This window comes from Penaeus chinensis, chromosome 8, assembly GCF_019202785.1.
Source record: "Penaeus chinensis breed Huanghai No. 1 chromosome 8, ASM1920278v2, whole genome shotgun sequence".
In the NCBI taxonomy this organism is placed as follows: Eukaryota; Metazoa; Arthropoda; class Malacostraca; order Decapoda; family Penaeidae; genus Penaeus; species Penaeus chinensis.
The window spans coordinates 40,101,150-40,118,649 of NC_061826.1; the positions used below are offsets into that span (position 1 = coordinate 40,101,150).

At 36.4% G+C, this 17,500-nt stretch overlaps 2 protein-coding genes across 3 annotated transcripts in view; both read left to right on the forward strand.

The window, feature by feature from the left end:
* The first annotated feature begins 1,959 nt into the window (after window positions 1-1,959).
* LOC125028205 (endochitinase-like) lies at window positions 1,960-3,999 on the forward strand. 2 transcript variants are annotated; one of them, XM_047617602.1, is made up of 3 exons: window positions 1,960-1,988; window positions 3,289-3,394; window positions 3,791-3,999. In XM_047617602.1, the coding sequence occupies exons 1-3, from the start codon at window positions 1,983-1,985 to the stop codon at window positions 3,964-3,966; spliced, it is 288 nt and encodes a 95-aa protein (XP_047473558.1). In that variant the 5' UTR covers window positions 1,960-1,982; the 3' UTR covers window positions 3,967-3,999. The 2 variants fall into 2 exon arrangements, with proteins under 2 accessions (XP_047473558.1, XP_047473557.1); XM_047617601.1 differs by lacking the exon at window positions 1,960-1,988 and adding an exon at window positions 2,527-2,580.
* Window positions 4,000-10,649: 6,650 nt separating this feature from the next.
* LOC125027924 (mediator of RNA polymerase II transcription subunit 16-like) overlaps window positions 10,650-17,500 on the forward strand; it is a 19,055-nt gene continuing 12,204 nt past the window's right edge. The window contains exons 1-12 of the mRNA XM_047617076.1: window positions 10,650-10,823; window positions 12,731-12,880; window positions 13,078-13,273; window positions 13,443-13,575; window positions 13,701-13,814; window positions 14,152-14,325; window positions 15,017-15,132; window positions 15,420-15,545; window positions 15,650-15,817; window positions 15,959-16,136; window positions 16,724-16,928; window positions 17,246-17,388. Of these exons, the coding sequence (XP_047473032.1) occupies window positions 10,765-10,823; window positions 12,731-12,880; window positions 13,078-13,273; window positions 13,443-13,575; window positions 13,701-13,814; window positions 14,152-14,325; window positions 15,017-15,132; window positions 15,420-15,545; window positions 15,650-15,817; window positions 15,959-16,136; window positions 16,724-16,928; window positions 17,246-17,388 (1,762 nt within the window). The 5' untranslated portion in view covers window positions 10,650-10,764. The remainder of the gene's footprint in view (window positions 10,824-12,730; window positions 12,881-13,077; window positions 13,274-13,442; window positions 13,576-13,700; window positions 13,815-14,151; window positions 14,326-15,016; window positions 15,133-15,419; window positions 15,546-15,649; window positions 15,818-15,958; window positions 16,137-16,723; window positions 16,929-17,245; window positions 17,389-17,500) is intronic.

Sequence of the window (17,500 nt, forward strand, 5' to 3'; positions counted from 1 at the left end):
AATATACATGAACACTATCACTCGAAAAGAGGTAGATGTTATCATAATGGATACTTAAATTCATGCATAATAATGGAAAAGCAAGTGCTATGAAACTCTAAGTTCTGAACAAAAGTTTTAGGTCTTAGATAATAATAATAGTAGTAGTAATGATAATAACAATCATAACTTCTCTTGTATTTCACCCAATGTTCAACCTCTGTTCTCACTATGACATTCTGCATGTACTTACTAACAGCCACACATAACTTACCATTGTGTGGACTGTTCAGACGTCTGTGGGGGCGATGACAGGTGAAGCTGCTTTCTTATATACACAGGCAATTGCATTTGCCTTCACTGCAGCTGGAAGGCACGTTGAATATTCACACACACTTGAAAAATCTTTACATTATTTATTTGTATATTAATTCATGCATATATCTGTATTCTTATCCCTGCCTTTCGTTTACTCGTCGATGTGATAATGTATATGCAGTATTCCCACGTTTAAGATATTTTCCCGATTATAAGGAATTTCTGCCCCTCAGTTGCTCTGTTGTCAAGGATCGTATTCTGTCTAAATATAATAAGATATATAATTACATTACATAACTTAAAGACCTCAGGATTTTTTTTTTTTTTTTTTTTGTGAAATATCGGGAATTTTAGAAAAACTTTGAACCTCTGAGGGTGCAAGCATTTTAAATATTTATGTGTATGCATATACCTGTTTATTTATCCATCTCTTCCATTTCTCTCCCTTCCTCCCATTCTCTCCCTAGACAAAGAGAGAGAGAAATGGAGTGATAAAGATATATATAGAGAGAAGAAAAGGAATAAAATAAAATACATGCGCTTTACATTTATGCATGAAAGAGTGAGAGACAGAGAGACCAGCAGGGGTAAACAACAGAAAAAAAAGAAAATTCAATACACGCACGGAAGTACAAATACATTCATATATATATATATATATATATATATATATATATATATATATATATATCATATATATTATATATATGTGTGTGTGTGTGTGTGTGTGTATGTGTGTGTGTGTGTGTGCATGTATGTATATTATATATATATATATATATATATATATATATATATATATATATGTATATATATATAAACACGTGCATGTATGTATATTCGAGTATGTATGTGCATATACGCAATACGTATGTCACAGGCGGATCAAAATATATGCACAGAAACAAGTATGAGGTCTGCTGTTAACAGCTTGTAAATATTCTTCATTTTTCTCATGTTACTAATTTCTTCGTTTATTTTCCTGTGAATTGAAATGTAAAAGCACCATTCCAAGATACAGAGATGAGCACCGATATTATTTTGGGAAATGATATGTGAAAGGAACCAAAATTTGAGGCTGAGAAGTATCTGCCGTGCCGCGGGTTTAATTCTCTCTGAAAAGACGCTCAGGGTTATACACTTAAAAACAAGTCAGGTTGCTGTACTGCTGTCGCCTAGAATAATTAAGCTAGGTATAGGGTAATTAGGCTTGATTTAGAATCATCACAGAATCAGGATATTTAGAATTGATTATCTTGTACATGCAGGAGTGAAGAGCCTGGACACAGGTGAAAGGCTGTGATGGTGTCTTGTAGCACTTGAATCCCCCCCCAAAAAATTGTTTTTTTTTATAATTTCCAATTGTCAAGAAAGACGTTTTGCTATCAAGGGATGATGATCAGTTTATTTCAACCAGGATTAGGGTAATATATGGAGAATATCACACGTAACCTCTGGTCTTTTAGATGTCCACAGAGTAGTAATGTATACTAGCTGCTGTAATGTATTTCATGTTTCATATGTGTGTGTGTGTGAAGGAGAAGGAGAAGGAGAATAAGGAGGAAGAGGATAACAATAATAATAATAATTACAACTCTTCTCGTATTTCGCTCATTGTTCAACCTCTGTTCTTGAATTCAGAACATCGGGTTTCATAGCGCTCACACACGATCAGAACACTCCACATGATGGTAAGTTATATATATATATATATATATATATATGTATGTATGTATGTATATATATATATATATATATATATATAGTTATATATAAAAATACACGTACTCAGATACATATGCATGTATCTATATGTGTGTAGAGTAATTTTCTCTCCATTTCTGTTGTTAACTCCTGTCTGTTTGTCTTTCTGTCTCTCAAATATAATACATATATAATCATATATAGCGTTTGTATCCGTACGAGATGCATGTCTAGTGTTTTTTCTTCTTTTATTTTCTTTATTTTCTCTTTCCAATGCTCTCTTTGTCTAGAGAGAAAGGGGGGGACGGAGAGCGGGATAAAAAGAGACATAAATAGGTAGATGCATACTAACATTTATAGACATCATCAAGTCGACAAGTAAACGAAAGATAGAGATGAAATATAGTTATAGCTATTAACAAACTGATAAACAATAAAGAAAATATTTTTTTCAAGTGTGTGTGAATATTCAACGTGTCCTCCAGCTGTGAAGGCAATTGCAGTTGCTTGTGGCCTGTATATAAGAAAGGAGCTCTACTTGTCATCGCGCCCAGACACGTTAGAACAGTCCACATGATGGTAAGTTGTTTTAGTGTTAGTAAGTACAAGCAGAATTTCTTGGGAATGGAAAGAATAGAGGTTGAGAAGTGAGTGATATACGAGAAGAGTTGTAATTATTATTATTATCCTCCTCCTCATCATCATCATCATCATCACCACCACCACCGTCATCATTATTATTATAAAACAAGGACTTCAGAACTTGAATTCAGAACATGGGGTTTCATAGCGCTTACACACATGATCAGAACACTCTACAGGATGGTAAGTTATGTTTTGGAAACGTGTGTTAAGAACATGCAGTATTGTGAGGAAGAAAATGAACAAAGGTAGAATATTGAGTGAAATAAAAGGGCTGCTAAGGACGTTGTAATAAATAAATAAATGAATATATATATATATATTTCATAGAAAACAAGAACTTCCGTTCAGAAGTTGGTGTTTCATAGTGATTGGTCATCCATTATGATTCTTATGACGGAACACACTAACATCTACCTCTTCTTTTCAAACAACAGCCGACAGATATGTTCCATTACACCTATGCAATATTACTGCAATGTATAAGTGCACAATCGTTGATCGATATGGGTAGCAGGCGAGGAGATTGTGTAAATGCTTCATATTTTCCGTATTACCATGTGCAAACTGAAAAATCATGACAGGAGTTTAATCAATATAGTTATTCAAATATTTGTAATACTGTCCATCCCTTTTCCTTAACAGAAGTACATGCTGATCTTGGTACTGGCAGTCGCCGGAAGCCTCGCCCAGGAATACGTAGAATGCGACCCGACCATTTCTGAGCAGTGTCCTTTGGATGATGGAGAGTGTGAGAAGGATTTCAATCTGTTCCTCTTTAATCTGATCGGTGGCTAGGGGCTCTTTGGTGTGTGTGTGTGTGTGTGTGTGTGTGTTCCTTGCTACAAAAGTTTCGCTTAGGTAACCAGGTTAATATAATATTGGTTATTGGTAGTAACACGTGTTATAGGAGTGTCGAGTAATGGCATCAAGTGACGTTTGGTATGAGTGACTGATAAATAGATAGATAGGTAAATTAATAAATAAATAAATAAATAAATAAATAGATAAATAAATAAAAATTATATGTATTTATATAGAAAGAGAGAGAGAGAGAGACAGATATACAGACAGTTATATATACACAAAGAGGGTATCGTGCTACCTAACCACCAATCTGACACCACCTTTTCCCTCCGACGCTCAGACCCCGTGTTCTTCCCGGACCCTAACAACTGTGCCGCGTACTGCGAGTGCTCCGGCGGCACCGCCTGGCACCTACTGTGTGCGCCTGGCACGGTCTGGGACATCGAGAACAATATGTGCAACTGGAGTGACCACGTCGACTGCCAGGATCGTCCAATCGTCCCTCCTGTCAGCTAAATGACGTCCAGTGCGAAAACAGGGCATTGCCTCACAGGCGCACACAGGCGCACACAGCAGGTGCCAGGCGGTGCCGCCGGAGCACTCGCAGTACGCGGCACAGTTGTTAGGGTCCGGGAAGAACACGGGGTCTGAGCGTCGGAGGGAAAAGGTGGTGTCAGATTGGTGGTTAGGTAGCACGATACCCTCTTTGTGTATATATAACTGTCTGTATATCTGTCTCTCTCTCTCTCTCTCTTTCTATATAAATATATATAATCTTTATTTATTTATATATTTATTTATTCATTTATTTATTCATTTACCTATCTATCTATTTATCACTCACTCATACCAAACGTCACTTGATCCCATTACTCGACACTCCTATAACACGTGTTACTACCAATAACCAATAACCATATTTGACCAAGATAGTGTTATATTAACCTGGTTACCTAAGCGAAACTTTTTCAGCAAGGAACACACACACACACACACACCAAAGAGCCCCTAGCCACCGATCAGATTAAAGAGGAACAGATTGAAATCCTTCTCACACTCTCCATCATCCGCAGGACACTGCTCGGAAACGGTCGGGTCGCATTCTTCGTATTCCTGGGCGAGGCTTCCGGCGACTGCCAGTACCAAGATCAGCATGTACTTCTGTTAAGGAAAAGGGATGGACAGTATTACAAACATTTGAATAACTATATTGATTAAACTCCTGTCAATGATTTTTCATTTTGCACATGGTAATACGAAAAATATGAAGCATTTACACAAAATCCTCGCCTGCTACCCATATCGATCAACGATTGTGCACTTATACATTGCAGTAATATTGCATAGGTGTAATGGAACATATATGACGGCTGTTGTTTGAAAAGAAGAGGTAGATGTTAGTGCGTTCCGTCATAAGAATCATAATGGATGACCAAGCACTATGAAACACCAAGTTCTGAACGGAAGTTCTTGTTTTCTATGAAGAAAAAAAATATATGTATATATTTATTTATCTATTTATTTATTACAACGTCCTAAGCTGCCCTTTTATATCACTCAATATTTTACCTTTGTTCATTTTCTTCCTCACAATACTGCATGTTCTTAACACACGTTTCCAAAACATAACTTGCCATCCTGTGGAGTGTTCTGATCGTGTGTGAGCGCTATGAAACCCCATGTTCTGAATTCAAGTTCTGAAGTCCTTGTTTTATAATAATAATGATGACGGTGGTGGTGGTGGTGGTAGTGATGATGATGATGATGATGATGAGGAGGAGGAGGAGGAGGAGGAGGAGAAGGAGGACGAGGACGAGGACGAGGACGAGGACGAGAGAGAGGAGAAGGAGGAGGAGGAGGAGGAGGAGGAGGAAGAAGAAGAGAGAATAAAAAGAAGATGAAGATGACGATGATGATGATGATGATGTGGAGGAGGAGGATAATAATTACAACTCTTCTCGCATATCACTCACTTCTCAACCTCTGTTCTTTCCATTCCCAAGAAATTCTGCTTGTACTTACTAACACTAAAACAACTTACCATCATGTAGACTGTTCTAACGTGTCTGGGCGCGATGACAAGTAGAGCTCCTTTCTTATATACAGGCCACAAGCAAGTACAATTGCCTTCACAGCTGGAGGACACGTTGAATATTCACACACAAAAAAATCATTTTTTCATTGTTTATCAGTTTGTTAATAGCTATAACTATATTTTATCTCTATCTTTCGTTTACTTGTCGACTTAATGATGTCTATAAATGTTTGTATGCATCTACCTGTTTACCTTTCTATTCATATGCCTCTTTTTATCCCGCTCTCCGTCTCCCCCTTTCTCCCTAGACAAAGAGAGAATTGGAAAGAGAAAAAGAAAGAAAATAAAAGAAGAAAAAACACTAGACAAGCACCTCGTACGGATACAAACGCTTTATATGATTATGTATGTATGTATGTATTATATTTGAGAGACAGAAAGACAAACAGACGGGAGTTAACAACAGAAATGAAGAGAAAATTACTAAACACACAAATAAATACATGCATATGTATATGAGTAAGAGAGAGAGTGGAAGGAAAGGGAGAGAAAGAGAGAGAGGGGGGGAAGGGAGAGAAAGAGGGAGAGAGGGAGAGAGAGAGGGGGGAGAGAAGGAGAGAGGGAGAGAGGGAGAGAGAAAGAGAGCGAGCGAGCGAGAGAGAGAGAGAGAGAGAGAGAGAGAGAGAGAGAGAGAGAGAGAGAGGGGGGGGGGGGGGAGGGAGAGAGAGAGGGAGGGAGAGGGAGAGAAAGAGAGAGAGAAAGAGAATGAGAGAGAGAGAGAGAGAGAGAGAGAGAGAGAGAGAGAGAGAGAGGGGGGGGGGGGGAGTGGGCAGATATGCATATACATAAAGAGGTAGATATAGATACCAATATATAGTATACCTGCTTGAAGTTTCATGAATCTCTAAATCAGTTGCATAACACATCTACACAACATCTGATAAAAATGAATGAATGAATATATATATATATACATACATACACATATGTGTGTATATACATATACATATACATATATATATATATATATATATATATATATATATATATATATATATATATATACATGTGTGTATGTGTGTGTGTGTGTGTGTGTGTGTGTTTGTATATATATATACATACATACACATATGTGTGTGTATATACATATACATGAATATATATATATATATATATATATATATATATATATATATTCATGAATATGTATACTTATATGTGTGTGTGTTCATACTTTTTTTTTTTAATTTTTTAACCTATTCATCTATAAACTAGCTATATGAATTTACATACCACCGTAAATATACATTATACCTGCGTCCACGATCGTCATTCTACATCGCTTCATGATCTTAACTCTGTACAGTAGTATCTACAACGCAGAAAAAATACTCTTTATTTACATCAGCAATTCACAAGATACCTGTGAGAACGAGCACATGACTTGTTATGATAGTATGCATAGAAAAATCGGCATGCGTCATATATAGACTTATCAATTACCTCCACATTCTCAAACCCTCTGGCCATTATATCTGGGGTTTTTTTTCTAATTAAATTAGACAGCTAATACGACAAGGTCGCATCTGGCTCTAAACTGCACGGCTTACCGGTATATGGTATTTTGATGAAACTACGAAAAAATGCAAAGCTTTTTTATTAATTTTCAGTGTATATGATGGCAAGGAGATTATAGGAGGGGCATTACTATAGTATATGATAACACCCAACACCTACAGGATATATCTAAATATATACCTGTCACCGGGTAATGAATGGCGACTAACAGCAACTGCAAACTGAAATTCCGTTTTCTTTAATTCATCCCTAGTCTCTGGATACCTTTTCCATTCTGTGACTTTAAAACACTGAAACTCTTGTAAAACTGACGTAGGAGACGCGATGCTTATGTTTTTGTTTAAACATGCATGTCCGCCAAGAACCGTTGTTTTTCAAAGTTGCAAAACTTTGGTTTTAAATGAATTTTAAGAGAATTCCTTTTCCCATTCACAGTTGCAATCCCTCTCCCGCCAATTCATATGTTCTTTTCCACTTCGTTATTGCGTCAATTGTAAATTTCATAAAACCGTAATAATAATTTACGGTTTCCAATGCAATATCAATATCTCGTTATACCAGACCTTCACATTATTGTTCCGTGTTAGGATTGAAACGTTCCGGATTGATACCCTGTAGTTGCACGGCCCCTGTGTAGGTAAATGAGCGGTTCTGATCAGGATGGTGTTAATGATAATAATGATAATGATGATGATAATATTTATATTGACAACTATAATAATGGTAGTAATAATGTAATGATGATAGTAATGATGATGGTAATCATCATTATAATAATAATGGTAGTAGTAGTAAAGGTAGTAGTAGTAAGGGGATGCCGATAAGAATTATGATGATAATGATAATAATAGTAATAATAATATTACTATTACCAAATATTACAACTACATTAGCAAACGGATTTCCCAAAGCTAAACACGCCCCAATTTAGCGACGAAAAATACCAAATCGCCACTTTTAGTATAAACTGCAGGTACAGTACTTTAACGGTGACTGCACGCAAATATATGCCTACATGTCAGAAAAATGAATTTCTTTATCACTGTTACATTTAATTTATGCGTGAATGTATTTTTTGGTGAAATACGCTGAAAAACACAAGTGAGGAGTCGCAGTTAATTTTCAGAAATAACACTCGTTTTATTCTTGATATTTATTATGGATAGTTTTTTTTTTTTTTTTTTTTTTTTTTACGTATTCTAATAATCACGTTTATCTCTGCCAACCTAATCGGTTAGTATAGCCTGACAATCTGCCAATAATCACTTATGGGAATCATTTAATAAGCACGCATTCATGCAGTGGTTACCAAGGGCTTATTTGTTATTGTTGTTTTCTAGTTTGCCCTTTCAAGTCTCAAACTATTCTAGCATGTGTGTGTGTGTGTGTGTGTGTGTGTGTGTGTGTGTGTGTGTGTGTGTGTGTGTGTGTGTGTGTGTGTGTGTGTGTGTGTGTGTGTGTGTGTGTGTGTGTGTGTGTATGTGTGTGTGTGTGTGTGTGTGTGTGTGTGTGTATCTATATATATATATATATATGTATATATATAACCACTTGAACGCAGTAATACCTCAAGGTATTACATTTATCATACGTTAGGAAATGTTTTTAGACGGTTGTGTGAATTAGTCAACTTCAGTGTTTCCGAAAAAGTTATCACGTGATGGAAGGTAGGTTGCGTTGCGACAAGGAATACGTGCTTGGTATTAACACCCTTCCCCCATCCTTAAATTGCTATGGTAAGGATAAGGAATGATCAGTTACCTAAAGACATCACATTCTAAATACTCATCATGATCAGAACTGTAATATTAGTATTGTTCGGAATAATAACTGGCGGCGGAGGTATCTGCTCTCATAGGGATTTATGGATTCATGTAATACTGTGGTTTTAAACCTATTAGCCAGTCAAGACATCTTGGTTTCTTGATATAAAATGTCTCTGCTTATTAAAGTAAGGTTGGCCACTGTCAGCGTTGACATTTTCCTGTTCTAAAATTCTTAATAGCATATATTTTAAGTTCCGCGTGATAGATATCACATATGGATTTTCTGCTAATCATGTGAACTAATAACTGACGTAATAACTAGTAACTGTATTAATATGTAGGCTTTTGTTATTATATTACTACTACCTACTGCACCGTAAAAAAAAAAATGTGCTAATGAAGAACAGAAGTCACTGTGAAGAGCATAAATGTATTAGTGTAGAAAAAAATACAAAGTGAAAAGACCCAAGAACACCAGTGCATTAATAGATAATGAACATAGTGTGCATAGGGGTTGAATCTCCCATGGGCGAGAATAAAAATTGGAAGTGCTCGCTTGGAGTTCCCCGTCTTCTGTCTGGTGACAGTCTCTCGGTTGCACATATCAGATTATTTAGTTTTATTTACTGTATTTCTAATCGATCATTTGTACTCATACATTAGAGTTACTTGCACTTTAACAGAGTGCCATGATCCACACAGACGTGTGTGTCTGTGTGTGTGTGTGTGTGTGTGTGTGTGTGTGTGTGTGTGTGTGTGTAAGTGTGTAAGTGTGTGTGTGTGTATTTATATATTTATACACATACACATGAACGCACGTACACACGCACATGCACACGCACACACACACACACACACACACACACACACACACACACATACACACACATACATACATAGACATACATACATACATACACACACACACACACACACACACACACACACACACACACACACACACATACACATGTAGATAGATATACATATACTTATATATAAATATATATACCTATATATATATATATTTATATATATAAATTTATATATATATGTAAATGTGTGTGTGTTTCTGTGTGTGTGTGTGTGTGTGTGAGAGAGAGAGTTTATATATATATATATATATATATATATATATATATATATATATATATATATATTAATATATATATACATATATATATTTATATATATATGTATATATACATATACACACACACACACACACACACATATATATATATATATATATATATATATATATATATGATACATATGCACACACACACACACACACACACACACACACACACACACACACACATGTGTGTGCCTTGTGTTTTAATCTAGCGCCTGCTGATAGGCATATAACAAACTATTTTATTTTATATACTCTCTCTCTCTCTCTCTCTCTCTCTCTCTCTCTCTCTCTCTCTCTCTCTCTCTCTCTCTCTCTCTCTCTCTCTCTCTCTCTCTCTCTCTCTCTCTCTCTCTCTCTCTCTCTCTCTCTCTCTCTCTCTCTCTCTCTCTCTCTCTCTCTCTCTCTCTCTCTCTCTCTCTCTCTCTCTCTCTCTCTCTCTCTCTCTCTCTCTCTCTCTCTCTCTCTCTCTCTCTCTCTCTTTTCCTTCTTTTTTCTCCCACCTCCCTTCCTCCCTCCCTTCCGTCCTTCCTTCCGTCCTCCCTCCCTCCCTTTCTCATCATCAAAACTTAATATAATGTTTCTTCTACATACGTACATTACTCCAACAAAGAAAATACATTATAATATGATAAATACACCCAACAGTACGAGCCGAATAGTGACTCCGTACAACCAAGGAGTGTTAGTCGTCATTCCCACAACAGCAAACAAATAGGTTACTGAGTGAAGTCTCGACTAAGTTCAACTTTCCTCACTTCATGGAAAAGAAAAGGGGAGAGAAATAAGGAAGGAAGATGGAGCTTCTTTACACCGTTTCAGAGAAGAGAGGTTCAGATGAAGCTCATTTGTCTTCGTGAGTGCTGTTCTTTAATGCGGATTTCGTCTTGTATATTAACGTGATTTTGAAGGGTCGGGTTTAACCCGGCAGTTTGCTTTGGTTGTTTGTTGGTTGTATAGTTGTTTCAGACAAATTACTTATGGGTAATTATGTGGATATTGTTATTTTGGTCAATATATAGAAGAGGGTAGGGGGTTACTTTCGAACCAAAACTAATGTATCATGCAAACCCCAGAACCCATACCTAACCTTTCATACCTTCTATATATTCTCTAGATAAGGGGGCAAGCCCCCCTGTTACCCCCTTTAATTAGCACTTTGTGCCAACTTACAGAAAATGTGACATTAAGAACTGTGGCTGTGAGAGGGTGTTGTGGACTTAGTTTCTGAGCGGTGATGCATCAGATATTTACACCATGTTCTGTTAAAGATGAGGCTGGAGCAGCTGTACCTGTATTGTTTATTACACTGTATTTTATAAGATGGCAGTGTCCTTTTCTCTCTCTCTGTGCATCGCTCTCAGTCACATAAACCCAGTATTTGTATATTTTTGTCATTGTTTTGGGGCTCCATCCCTAAAAGCCTACTCTTAATCCCTTAATGGTGGTATTAGAAATCTCTTGGCATCTGGCAACCATTCTGCTGTTTGGCCTGGGAGTCTGCTGTATGTAGCAGATCTTTCCACTCGGCACGCTCTAGCCATACCCAGTGTGATGAGTAGGTTTGTTATGATGGCTATAGGCGTGGCCCAGTAGATATAGGTTGAATGGGGGGTGCTGCCCCCAATCCCTGCCTGGAATACAATATCTCACCACATTTGACAGACAAGATAGAGCCTGGACAGGTCCAAGTGAAGTGCCTCAACAATGATATCAGAACCTAGCTCAGGCTGTAGTAAACATCCCTTACCTCCTCACTCTTTAGCATAGGCCAATATACCTCCACCAAATATTACAAAATTGATAAACCAAATCCACATTGGGCAGGACATGTATCCAGTGTCAGTGTATTCATTTCACTACAGCTACTTAGGGCATTAAGTTTTGGTTTACAATTGAAGTATATCATTAATGGAAAGTAGTGGATAAACCAGACTTGAATAATATCTTTCATAAAGGATTACATGAAAAACTTCTTGTAAGAAAATTACCAATGATTAAATGAAAATTGCATGGTATATCAGGCAGATATTAAAACAATTGTAAAATGCTGTTACATTACCCTGCATGCCTTCTTGCCTGAAAGGAATAGATGCAAATATACACATCATTAGGATAAGTAGTATAGACAGATGTAAAAATCATACTTAAATGTAACACCTTTTCATAGCAAAATTATAACAGGACTGAGGTTCAACAATCTTGATGGAAATGTTCATTGTCAAGAGGTTTCAATGGACTTCTTAACTGAATCATGACAAGTTGACTTCATTTTATCACATTCATTTAAAAGGAAAACAAGCATATAATCCACAGGGGGAAGACCTGTAAAAAAAAATCATTTTAGTGATTTTAATCTGTTATAAACAGACTGGCTGGAAACATTCAAGGCTTGTATACCATCATAGAAAACAAAATGCTTTTGGACTACCTACTTTCCATGTTCACATAGTTTGCATACTTTCAAAAAGGTCATTGTAAAAAGATTCCCCCCCCCCCCATCTTGAAAATACAGATGTTGGAGGAGAGTTTCAGATCTCTCTCTCTCTCTCTCTCTCTCTCTCTCTCTCTCTCTCTCTCTCTCTCTCTCTCTCTCTCTCTCTCTCTCTCTCTCTCTCTCTCTCATTTTTTTCTTTAATTTCTTTTTTTTTGTTTTTTCACCAAAACTAGCATCAGTTTCTGTCTTCCTCTCAACCCCTTTTGTTTTAAAGTAATAAAATTTCCCATTTACCACAATATTGTACATTAAATCTGCCCTTGCAGGCTCTATGGAGATGGCGGTGTTTGCACTATATCATCCAAGAGTGTTGTGGCTTTCACACGCACATCTACAAGGCAAGACAACTACAGGCATCGTATTCCAATCTACACAGTGTGTGTCATGGATCTGAATTGCCCTTATGAACCTCATGTGTAAGTATAATTAAAATGTTTTTGTTTGTTGTGGTTGCTATTTTTCTGTACATATGTAGTAAAAACATGCATATATACCTGTAAAGATATATATATATATATATATATATATATATATATATATATATGTAGGATTGTTTGTACAAGAATTACTATTATAGTTGAAAAAAAAAATTCAAGTGTGTTTTTTCTTTCAGTATTGTAGAATCAGCAAGCCACGTGTCATCGTTGGTTTTTAGCAGTGATGGATCTCAGTTGTTAGTAGTTCGTAGTATGGGGACAGTGCAACTATTTTCTAAGGGTGCTGGATTACACGACTGGTCAGTTACCCATACCTGCGATTGGGGTGGAGAAGACATTCTTCACATCAATTTCTTTCATGGAGGAATTCGTGTAAGTTCTATGCTCACTGAAACAAGATTATTCCTTTACGAGAGCAAAAAAGAAGTCATTAATGTTGTAAAAGCATACTCTCTATGCCTGTCAGAATTGAGAAAATAATGAATAGGCTAATTTTAGTTAATTTTTTTATCTGTAATGCCCTATTTCTGTCTTTTTTCAGACATGTCTACATGCAAGTGATGTCAAAGTTCATGCTTTATACACAGAGAAGTTTTCAGCTCAGCCACATAAACCATCACTAGTAGACCATGGACAGTGTGCTGTGAATGGGTTCTTTGCTGTAACAGCTTCAGGTTATTACTTTTATTAGATTTTATAATAGTTGAATGAAGCATATTGCACCTTCTTGATGATGTTCTTGGAAAAGAAATTACTGTCGTCTTTTCTGATTTTTTCAAAGGTAAAAACTTTTTTACAGGTTTGTTGCTGGTGTGCGCAATGACTCACGAGGGTAATGTGATGACAGAACAAAAGGTGGTGCTGGGACATACTAGAGACAATTTCACAGTGGCCACAGCTGCTTTGGCACCATGTAGGTTACTCTTGCTCTGGTTTTCCTGCCCTTTTACCTCCAGTTTATTTTCTATGAATATCTTCATCTTCTCAGTTTTTGTAACATGTTGGTCATTTTTTTTTACATTTATACATCAACTATTTTTATCCAAAGTTAGTAAGAAAGCAAGTTTGTTTTTAGGAAAGAAACAAGTAAATGTTATTTATACATATACTAGATCTCTCACACGCACGTACACATACACGTACACCAGTAAATATTGTCATGTACACCAGTAAATATTGTTCATTAAAGCATTTACACACTTTTGTGTCATATATGTATATCCATATATCAATTTCTTTTTGCCTTTCAGCTGGACACATCCATATAGCCACTTGGAAACCAGAGATGATCAAGTGTTGGAGAATCGAGCTGAAGATGATTGAGGAGGACAGCGGTGGCGGGAGAGGGGAGATTAAGGTCAAGGTTCAGGCTGCACAGTCCTTCTGCCCCTTCCGTTCAGGCATGGCATGGCACAGTACGCAAAGTAAGCATAGTTCATAGCATTTGCCTCAATGTACATCAGGGTAGGGTTCATGTCAAACAAATTGGAAATCGAACAACGGAGGGAAGAACTCATTTGTGTGCTTTCTTGTTCTTCCCTCCATTGTTTTATTTACAGTGTATCATTGAGTTTATATGTGATTTAGGGTCATATAATTTTTTGCCAGCTAGTTATATTACTTCAAAAAGCTTGACAACAAGCACAAATATGGCACTGAGTCTGTCAAGACAAAGGCTTCCTAGCAGACACAAAATAAAGAACAGAAAACATGATTAAAATGGGAAAGAGAAAACAATGAAAACAGAATACACCAATAAATCAAGTGATAAAGTGGATGTAACAGGATTATTGTTTGGAATGCTCGTGAGTCTGGCATAATGAAAGTCTTTTAACACTTCATTTGGAAATGGTTAACAAAAGAACAGATATGATATTATTGAGCAAAGAGTTCTCAACCTTAGTACTTTATGTATTATGGATTATTGCTCTTTCAGTGTCCTTTCCCACTCGGTCTTTTATTTATTTATTTAGATATTATTATAAGCATCCGGCAAGAACTAAATATTATGTTGTATTTTAAAACTATGTGTTTTTTGTAAATCACTTAAAATTCTGGACCAAATTTTCATACACATATAATTAAAAGTACAATAAAGTGAATGTTGTATTGCAGAAAATGAGGGTCTTGTGCAGGTGACATGCTTGAGGTACACTGAAATGGAAGACCCAAATAGTCTTCTCGTAGCTCTAACAGTATCACAGGTCGGAGAATCAGTGCAACCACAACAGGTAATTCACAGAAGGTTGATATATGATCCTTTATTCATCTCTAATGCAGTTTATGTGTACTCAGCTATTTTTGAGTTAGTAGGCTGCAATGGGAAGTCACAGTGACTGTTTGTGTATTTATTTTTCAGTATATGCAATATGTTCAAAACATTTTGTAGTAAAAAAATAAAGAAGTTTGAATAAGTTTAAAGAGATATGTAGATCTTCGTATTGATTTACCTGCCTTTTCTTATCAGAATGAAATGTATTTTACATATTTATGTATTAAGAATATGAAACATTCACAGACTCCAAATGGAACACCCATCAGCTCTGTTTTACACATGGTTCAAAGATACCAGCTGCAAGAACAGGTTAAACCTCTGCTGAAGCTCTTTAAACCAATGGCTGAGTCAACAGGAGTCACAACCAAGGTTTGTTGTCTATTTCGAATATTTGATTTACAATTCTTGAAAATGTTTGAGTCAATATGTACAGGTAAAGGATTTTATGAAAACGGTTTTGCTCATTACCACAGGAGTGGGTATGTGTTGGAGAGTGGGTATCCAGTAGCAGTGTCATAACCCTTGGCACTGCCCCACGCCATCTTTTGCCTGGCCCACCAGGTGCTCAGCTACCTTTTATCATCACTGCAGCTACAGCTGACTCTTCCATCTATGCTATTAATAGAGATAGTATGCAGCAGGTAAAGATATGGGACTGCTCCTGTCCTTTCTTCTGACTTAATGATATTTTGCTATGAATGTTCATTGTGGTTTAGAATTGTTAGTATAAGAGGTACTATGAATTGTTGAGAATGCATCATGATAGGTTTACTCTCCAACAGATGAGTTACCATAATCTACAAGGGAGCAGAGGGAATGGTGATGACCAGCCAGTGAAGAGAGTAGCCACAGACAGGCGCATGGTTTGTCTGTCCCATACGTGGAGTGGATTCTCTCTCTTGGCCATGGATTCAACTGGGGGTCTACATTTCTTTACGTTAATGAAGCCAGCTGATGTCGGTAAGTATTTGAGTGGAATTTACTTAATCCATGGGCACTGAGTATATGCACTGTCTAGTATAGTTTGTTTATTGATTTTGTTTATACATAGGTAGCTTCACAACTGCTTAATTAATATAGAATCAGTTGGTAGGACTAACAATATACCCATTTAAACCATTCCTTGGAATTTTTGGGAAGAAAAGTTTCTATTTCTATTATTATCATTGTTATCATTATTATTAGTAGTACTATATTATTAGAAGTGATAATAATAGTAATAAAGATAAAAACTTTCTTTCTCCAGAATTCAAGGAATGGGTTAAACTGGTGAGATTAGTTGGGTTGATGACAAAATTGATAAAGCAAAACAACAGTGTACAGTGCATGTATATGTGCTTTATATTTTGCATCAACAGGCTAAAAGATTAATAGAAAATAGATGATGAAAGTGGGTTGGAATTATACAAAATGGAGTAGACTTTCGTTCACTTGTATGTAATAAATGTGTCTTCAGATAGTGCTTATGCTTATGACTTTTTTTCCCCATTCATTTTTATTATATAATCTTTTATTGACCGAAATTAAAATTTGACTCTCTCTTGCAGGGCCACAGTGGGCAATATCAGTTATCTTGTTACTTGAATTTGCCCTTGTTAGTAGCAATGACTGGTGGGATCTGCTCGTGTCCACTCCCCCCTCGTCCATCCACACCCTCACCGACAGACTCACAGACACTTTCCTATTGCATTCACCACCCATCATTCAGCATCTGCACACAAGGTTTCTTGTCATGAAAACCTCCATGCTCAGGTTAGTTAGTTTTTTTGGGTTTTTTTTGTTTGTTTTCTTTTCTTTCTTTCCTTCCTTCTTTCCTTCCTTTCTTCCTTCTTTCTTCTTTCCTCCTCTCTTTGTTTCTCTTTAAACTGTAGTCATATTGGTTTGGTATTATTTTTTGGCCAATAAAGAATTATTTTCTTTTCTTCGTTAGGTCACAGAGATCTAGAAATATTAAGGTAACCACAAACTGCATTTAGATAAGTTGTAAAGAATTTCTCACATGGTAGCTTTTCTGTGTATGTCAGTGTATTTGCATTGTAATTAATTTCAATATACATCTTGCCCTGTAGACTAGCAGGAAGTCAACAACAGAAGGCAATTGAAGCTCGTCTCCAGGCTCAGTTGACTGCTATTCAGCAGTTGTTCAGGTCCCTTCGACCCGTTACCTGTGATGTAGCTACAGCAAAGAAAAATATTAGTGTTTCTTTACAAGGTGAGATGAAACACAAGTCTGAGAAGATTTTTTTTTTTTTTTATTGAATTTGATATGCAAGGATTTGCTTGAATGAGACTGAAGATATGTTTTTAGTAATTCAGAGTGTTAA

Coding starts and splice junctions, on each gene's coding strand:
- LOC125028205 (XM_047617602.1), top strand. Junction 3,395..3,790: donor TCCTTTGGATGATGGAGAGT/GTGAGAAGGATT, acceptor TCCGACGCTCAG/ACCCCGTGTTCTTCCCGGAC.